Source organism: Gigantopelta aegis, chromosome 10, assembly GCF_016097555.1.
Source record: "Gigantopelta aegis isolate Gae_Host chromosome 10, Gae_host_genome, whole genome shotgun sequence".
Taxonomy (NCBI): domain Eukaryota; kingdom Metazoa; phylum Mollusca; class Gastropoda; order Neomphalida; family Peltospiridae; genus Gigantopelta; species Gigantopelta aegis.
In genome coordinates this window covers 46,077,468-46,085,750 of record NC_054708.1, presented here as the reverse complement: position 1 = coordinate 46,085,750, position 8,283 = coordinate 46,077,468, and the positions used below count along the sequence as shown (strand labels likewise).

Below are 8,283 nucleotides of genomic sequence, written 5' to 3'. Positions count from 1 at the left end.
AACAAGTAACCGATTTGCTTGTCATGGCCTACTCTGACTGAGTAGGCTACCGGATGGCAGCAGCAGGGTCTCTGCTCTTTAATTCTCTGTTTTTGTCTAAATATCTTATCTTGAAAACACCTAGCATGTGAATTTTGAAAAACATTTAAGTGTTAAGGAGTGTCAGAATACAAAAATCCTTTAGAGCTTTATTACCCAGCGAGTCCTATGTGACTCCATAAACAGCTGTCTTATCAAAAGTACAATAAAAAATAATATCTACAGATAAACACTTGAATAATGTAGGCTAATACATGTATATAAAATTAATGTAGAGTGTGTTTGAACTGAATTATCTGGAGATCTATGTCTTGTCAATAAAATCAGCAATAAATTGGATATTATAATTTATCATATAATATCTTACATTTTCAGTGCAATCAAAGTATGTAATATTTTTCAGATCACATACTTTAAGATTTGTAACTTTGCAAATTAGATGTAAATTCATGGCATTAGGTTTATTGACATTTGAACAAACATACTAGGGTGACACACTATAATTGACGTATGCATTCATGGTCATCAAATAAAAAACATTTCAATAGCAATTTTAAGCTGAAAGCTGTCCAGCGTTCATAAAATAGAAAACGTTATGCACTAGTTTATTTTGATGTAAGGACATCCAAAATGACGTCATTCAAGTTTGACATCAATTCCATTCAAAATGACAGTGACCACATACATGTATTCTTACGTCATTTAAATGTCTAGTAATGGTGGACTGGAATTAAAGTTGTGTGTACAGTTTACAAAAACATGTTGTATTAAGCTTGAGATTATATGATAAAGAGATTATTACCCTCGTGTGTTTCAGTATCATCAATATCATATATTAGGAATAAAAATTATGTATTATGCTCGCATAATATAATTTTTATTCGTAATATATGATATTGACAACGATACCAAAAAACACTCTGGTAATAACCTCTGTATAACTACATAATATTATGCTTGACTTAATTTACTTGGCATTGATATTGAAGTATGCAATAAATTAGATAATATACATTATAAATGTACAATACATGTATTATGTTTAACTTAAAATTACCTGAACATGTGTTGATATCGAAATCAGTGGGAAGAATGCCTGTTGATGACTTGAGAGATGTCAGCATGTCTGTAGAAGTACAGTTATGGTATCCATGGCTACCAAGTTTAGTGGCAGTGCAGTTCAGAGTGTCTTTGTAAAACCTGGAAGTTAATATGCCGTGTGGTCATATAGTGTCTTGTGGTATATCTTCTTCATATTTTATAACATACCAAACCTTAGAACAACACCCGAGATGCAAATTTAGTCTCAGCAGGCAACAACTTTCAAACAGTATATACTATATAGCCTACAGAAACAACTTTACTTTGTACTACTTATATAGGCTCCTGTGCAGGGGGTGGTTTTCAGGGATTGAACCACCAACCCCCATCCTGCTCATTTGCTTTTACTATTACATCAGAAATCTTTCTGTTAATAATGTAAGGGAGGAGCCCTGATGTCATATTTTTTTATCAAAAATCCTCCTTTTTTCTTTTCAACAACATTATTTTCAGTGAAACCCCTTAAAACGGACACCCTTTTTCAATTAAGGTTTAAAGCATCCATAAAATATCTGTAAATATCCTCCTTTCTGCTTCACCAAAACCTGGAAACAAAAAAATATATATATTTGTTGTGTAATTTCTAAATCAAAGTTTACTCAATAAATCACATACTTGCAGCTGTGAGGATCTGTTGATGGGGAAGTAGCACTGCACTTGCTTTCAAGACAGTTATAAATATTGACCTCAGAACAAGCAGATGAAAATACCATCTCTGAAAAACATTTAATACATTTTATGTATTATATTATGGACAATTTATTTTTTATCACCCTTCTACTAAATGGACATTAAAATCTAGCTGAAAACCAAAATGTTTAAGCCTATTGGTTCATGGAAAAAAAGAGAAGCTCCTAACAGTCTTTTAATGGATTTTTCAGATTCGTAAAAAAAAAACTGTAATGTACTATCAGTCATAGGATATGACATTGTATGACCAACAACCATTAAAAAATCTAGAAAACGGATAGGCTTAAATATGTCAACCTGAAAGAAAATATGTACCTTACGAGCTACTTAAGAAGGTCCTGGGTATAAGACAGCATAATCAATTAAGTTGATCTTAAAGTAATGTTAATGACATTTTAATACCATACACTGTGCCAATAATGTTCAAAAGAAACAACACATTTCAATAAAATATCTTAAATTATAAAGATTAAATTACTACTTCAAATAAAAATTATTAAAAATAGTCCTGCTGTAAGAAGAGAACTAATGTAGAAAATAAAATTAGACTGCAACATGTAATTACAAATTAGTAACATATACCTCAGTTTCAATGAATTTTTGGCTATATGCCCTTAACGTATTTAAAATACACCAGCATAGAATTCATAACATGGTAAGAACCCACCATTGCAAGTATTAACATCCAGTTTCAGTAGTATCTGGATGATTTCTTTGTTTTTTAACAGGACGTTGTACAAGTCCTGAGATCCACAATAGACATCTTGACTACAAAGGTAGTTTATTACACAGCTAAACAAATTTGGTAGCAGACTGAAAATAAAAGAATGAATAAATAAAAACACAACACAAAGAATGAAAGAAAGAAAGAAAGGAAAAAACAGTGTAAAATCATGAAAGATAAGAGATAAAGCAATTTTAACCAAAATATGTAATAGAAAGGATATTGTAAGACTGGTCGGAATTTGGCTTTTAGTAATTTTATAAATAGTGTATTTAAGCAAATGTGTAGAAAATAAATACATGTCCCCCTACTGGGCCGAAAAAGTTTCATATCTCCTAAATTCAAAGGCCATAAATATGTGAAAAAAGAGTAAATTTTCCATGAAAGTTGAATTTGCTTTTTAACAGTATGTCATAAAGATAATACAGAGTTTCATCTCAATATCTTCAGGCATTGCAAAAAAGATGTGTGGAAAACATCTTTTCATATATCCTAAGTTCAAGGGCTATAACTCTGTCAAAAATAGGTAAATTGATGTGAAAGTCAAACGTGATCGGCAACAGAACATAATAAAGCTATACACAAAATTACAGCTCAATATCTTGAGGCATTGCAAAACAAAGTTCGGAAAACATATTTTCATATGTCCTAAGTTCAAAGGTAAATCACAACAGTACATGATAAAGCTATGCACAAATTTTTAGTTCAGTATCTCAAGGCAGTGCAGGGCTTAGTGGTATCCTGGGGTGTTTTGGCTACCGGTTTCTTTGTGATAAAAACATCCGGAAAACTATATGTGAGACACAAGGATGGACAGACAGAAGGACAGACAGACAGAAGAACAGACAGACAGAAGGACGGAGATGAAACCTATAGTCCTCTCCTGTTGGACCACTAGGGGATTAATAAAAGATTGCAGGCAACATAAATGCATTAAATATTGTCAAAATTCAAACTGGCAAAACAGTGCAACTTACTGAATTATAGAACAAATATTAACATGTATACCTGCAAGATGGCTGTGTTGTAATTTGTGCTGTTTCAGCCTGACAAACGCCTCGTGTCATCAACTCAATCAGTTTGCTTTCATTAGAGCAAACATCTGCATCCATGATCGGTGCGCAAATCATTGATTTTTAAGCAATCTAAATGATTTTTTTGGATGAATGTGCAAAAAAAATTTGGTAGTATAACTTCACGTTGAATTAAACAAATACCATTGAGTATTTTGGAGATAAGCATTATATCTAAATGAGGATTGATATTTTTTAATATGAAATATCAACCGAGTCTATACATGGCAGAGCCTGTACCGACACTACATATTTTACATATTAAAAAACACAATAGCGAAATATTTAATATTCTAAAATATATCAAGGTAAAACAGCTTTCGCCGCCATTGGTAATTTGGTAGCGATTAGGTGCAGATCATTTGACGTCACGCATTTTAAAGACATCTTTGAAAATTACGCTCAGGTACGGTAAGCCATGACCCATCTCAAAATAACCTACCAAATTTGCATACCATTATTATTTTGGAGTAAAAAGAACATATCATGGGTAAGTTATAGGATAAATATTTTTTAATGGTGACAAGACACCAGCACAAGATTTGACATCATTTCCAATAATTCTGATATGCTTTCATCACTGGTCTTTCTAAACATGTTTGAATAAGACAATGGATGGATGGATGGATGAATAGATGGATGGATGGATGGATGGATGGATGGATGGATGAAATGAATTAACGAATTAATGAGATCCAAGTGCAAATGAAAACATTAGCTACTGATTTCAAAAAAGGTTGTATATATCCAAATTATCGAACATAATATGTAAAATATTATTACCATTTAGAAGAGACACTAGCTTACTTACGACCTTTTTTTATTTAACAGAGTTCCGACATACTTTGTTTCTTATGTATTTGAGAACATATAAACTATCAAACTCAAACATTTAGACAAGTGCAGGACATATTCCCATTGAAAAAAACCCCAAAGAAAACAAGCTGGCTATCATTTTCTGTAAGTCAAATGAAGTAAATAAAACAAAAATTACCTACCACATTGTGGAAATTTTGAAAAAAGTTCCTTGGTATAATTTAGAGCTTTGGTTCTCTCTGATTCATCACACTGTCCTGCTTTAGACTCAAGACATGAAATATGGCTTGACAGTGGACTGGAAAAAAACTAAAATGCATGTAAACTAAACAACATGCTGTTATTAACAAAAAACAATCCAAATGAACTAAGAATATTTTCTGTCAAATGTCTATCTAATGAAAGTTATTTTTGAATGATGTAACGAGTCAAAGATAGTTGTAAGTTACCTGGGAAAGTCAGACTAAAGTGTGCTCAAGTTCTATTGTGGATGTTCTGTTTCAACTTTTTCAGTTTGTAACTGCATGTATTTTAAAATTCTATTTTTAGACATATATTCAGATTATATTGTAAGATACAATTTCAAGATAATTTAAATTCTGATTCTGCATAGACATGTATAATATGAAGTAAGCAGAATACAGTGGAACAGCAGAAGATCACAGGACTAAAATTCATTAGTTCCCCACAACTGGGTTGTATATCAAAGGCTGAAGTATATAATGTTCTGGGGGAAAAAATCCTTTTTAGTGTCAACTGAAAAAATTGGCTTTAGATCTTACTAATTTGGGCATAAATGTTTATTGTCTCCGTTTTGAGTGGCTTTATGGTGAACTGTTTAAAGGTCCACATGTTTGTACTTAATTTGGGCATGTTTATTTTGTACTATATTATTTATTTTAGGTACAGCATTTATCGCCTTGACTTTGGTGAATCTAAAGCCCTGATAATATGGTCATAATTTTCTGCTTTTCTTAACAGCCAGATATTAAACAATATATAATAACAGCCACCAAGTAGGATACTTGACTTGAACTGTTTTTACGTGTTCATATACACACCTGCCTCGGGCTTAACCTCTGACATCGCCAGTGACTAAGTCTGGGACAGAGGTGGGGGAAAGAGGTAGTAGGATACAAATTGAGTTGAAGGTGTAGTAGCCTTCATTAATGACATGTTTGTTTCCTTTATAAAAGAAGATAAGAGTAAAGTTAGAAACAAGAATTATATTACAAACCTGCATATATCCATATCACTGGTCAAGTCCCCTATTGTGTTAGAACATGTACAGACATTTAACATACCTGAATAAAAAGAAAGGAAAAAAAAAAATGTTAGCAAGAAGTATCTAATTAGTGGTTAGCAAATAATCTTTTCAAAACTGAAATAACAAGGTATAAGTAAAACATTTCTCAATTATTATTTTATAGAATGTATTGAATAAATTGGATTCTGACTGAATATTTAAAAACACTACAAAAAACCCAAACCCTGATGACCTTGACTTTTGAGCAACTGATTCAGGGGAAAACAATTCACTACATCCTTTTTTTCTGCATGAGTCAGTTCTATGAATGGCCTTTTAAGTTAAAAGTGATGGAAATTGTTTAATGAATATATGAAAGAAGTCTCCTAATTTTAATAACAGTAACCTTAAAAGCAATCTCATGCATCCTCTTTACATGGACGATCTAACATACACATATAGGGTCGAATTAAAGAAGGAATTAAGCATTGTAAATGTAGTTAAATGCATATAAGACCTGGTCTGATCCACGGACACTAACGACCGCCGGTAGCAGGGGAGCATAGTAGGTAGTTACAAGTGCCTCTTAACAATGCCAGAAGTAACTACTGAACACTCTCCAAAAAGGTTAGACTAAGCCCACAGCTAAAAGCTGATGGGGAATGATAGGTGTGTGGCACTGATAGCCACAAGAGACAAGCACCTGTCACGGTTGGAAAGACCAGGACTGTGATGTGGAGGTGGACAGTGAAAGAAGTTGAAAGATAGGAGTTGCCAGATTGGGAAGAAAAGAGATGGAATTCAAAGGAGAGAAAGGAAAGGGGGCAGTGGAATAAAAAAAATGCATACAAGAAAACAGGTTTTGTAAATTCGACCCATAGAGACGATTTGTTAAATAATTTAGTCTAAAATACACAAATATTAAACTGTAGATATGTGCATGCTTACTTTTATATGACTATAGGTTTTACAATATACACTTTAGTGTTTACAATAACAAAAGCTTGGATTTTGGAAAGAAAATACGTCTCACCCATGCACACACTTATATCTGGTATGGTTTTAGGGATCTTCAAGTATCCAATGTAACTTGCTAGAGCTTTGTGCAACTCATGAATAGTGCAGGATTCACCGACTAGCTCAAAATTCTTCTTGATGCAAAGAAAGGATTCCAGATAAACACTGTGAATTAATGTAAAATATAATGATTATTACTGTGAAATAAATGGATTAATGTTTTATGGTGTTTCAACACCATCACTGTAATGTGTTGTTCCACTAGAGAAGCACGAATCAAGTCGAAAACAGTTTAATTTGCTGAATAAAAATATCATCTGAGTATACATGTATGTCAGCAAAAAAGTATATTGTAGAATGTTCATAATAAATTCAGAAATTAAGGCATCAGTCTATCACATTATTCATCAGATGAATTTATTGCTTTATATAATATGTTTAGGCCACATTCCATCAGTGTGTAATTTAATACCAATAATCCAAACATACAAAACTAATATGAATAAAGTTCATTTCAGGCCAAGAAAAATGGAACATCTGGCATACCAGTAATCAGAATTCGGATTTTTTTTTAAGCCAAATAATGGATCACTGGTTTACAGAAATAACTTTTAATCACAAATGAATTATATTTTATGACTTGCATTCCCCCCCAAAAGAAACAACGTGAAAGACAAAAAACATGCATGCAGTGATAAAATAACAATTTAGTGTAATAAGAAGATTATATACCAACATGTACTTGCCTGCAAATTTCTTCATCAGATGCCAATATCATGCTAAATACACTTTCAGAACTGAGGCATGGTGAAACTCCTGTTGTCATTATTGGACACACTTTAATATTTCCATTTTTATCTGAAACGACACAAAACTGATTTGAATAATTTTGAAAACTGGTTAAGTGCAAAGCATCTTTACAACATCTAACTAATTCAATGCATGTATCTGTACCATTATGTGCCTAGGATTATAACACTTTAAAAGTCGAGACTAGACTTGGTCAAAGTCTTCAGACTTTCACTACATACTATCAGTATGGGAGAAGCCTTATTAATGCTCAGTCTAGATTTTAAAGATTTAAATAAGTGAGATATCATGGTCATACAAAGTACAAGAACAAGTTATTTCTCCCCTATTTCAAACCGCTGGCCATGCCAGGGGTAGGCCTCAGGGGAGACATGCCTGAACCCTAGTGGATAGAGGCATGTAAGAATAAGTTTCTATGATTCTATGGCAAGATATGTTCCACTGGTGTAGCCAGGGAGAGGGACCATGACCCCCTAATCACACCTGTCTCCCCGTAACACAACTCATAGCTAGTATAGTTGCCACCCATAAAAACCTAGCTACATCATTATTTACTCAATTGTAGACTATTCATGAAACATATCTCCAGTCGTATGTAATTTGCCACAAAAGCATAACATAATGTAGTTATGTTTTTGTCTATGGATATGCATTATGTCCATGGTGTTTAATGACTTTTTCCAGGCACAATTTTAATACAAGAATGTAATTCAGGCAAGTAGGTACCTATTTTTGAGAATGTTATCTTAGAAAGTCGTCTTCTACAA

The 8,283-nt window shown here is 32.8% G+C and overlaps 1 protein-coding gene and 1 long non-coding RNA gene across 2 annotated transcripts; both read right to left on the bottom strand.

The window, feature by feature from the left end:
- Nucleotides 1–46: 46 nt before the first annotated feature.
- LOC121383650 lies at nucleotides 47–3,666 on the bottom strand. Its single transcript, XM_041513744.1, has 5 exons — nucleotides 3,563–3,666; nucleotides 2,498–2,643; nucleotides 1,756–1,855; nucleotides 1,097–1,239; nucleotides 47–120 (listed from the first exon to the last, which is right to left on the bottom strand). Exons 1-5 carry the CDS (start codon nucleotides 3,664–3,666, stop codon nucleotides 47–49), a joined length of 567 nt encoding a protein of 188 aa, XP_041369678.1.
- A 956-nt stretch (nucleotides 3,667–4,622) lies between these two features.
- LOC121383281 lies at nucleotides 4,623–6,857 on the bottom strand. The gene is made up of 3 exons (XR_005959277.1): nucleotides 6,723–6,857; nucleotides 5,681–5,747; nucleotides 4,623–4,741 (listed from the first exon to the last, which is right to left on the bottom strand). It is a non-coding gene; the product is annotated as an uncharacterized LOC121383281 (long non-coding RNA).
- Nucleotides 6,858–8,283: the final 1,426 nt, after the last annotated feature.

What these genes read in the sequence shown, in the direction of transcription:
- LOC121383650 (XM_041513744.1), bottom strand. Translation starts at nt 3,666, where the DNA reads ATGGATGCAGATGTTTGCTCTAATGAAAGCAAACTGATTGAGTTGATG. An exon ending in GGATGTTAATACTTGCAATG is followed by an intron (nt 1,856 to 2,497) that starts GTGGGTTCTTAC and finishes AATGTTTTTCAG; the next exon opens with AGATGGTATTTTCATCTGCT. An exon ending in ACAGATCCTCACAGCTGCAA is followed by an intron (nt 1,240 to 1,755) that starts GTATGTGATTTA and finishes ATTAACTTCCAG; the next exon opens with GTTTTACAAAGACACTCTGA.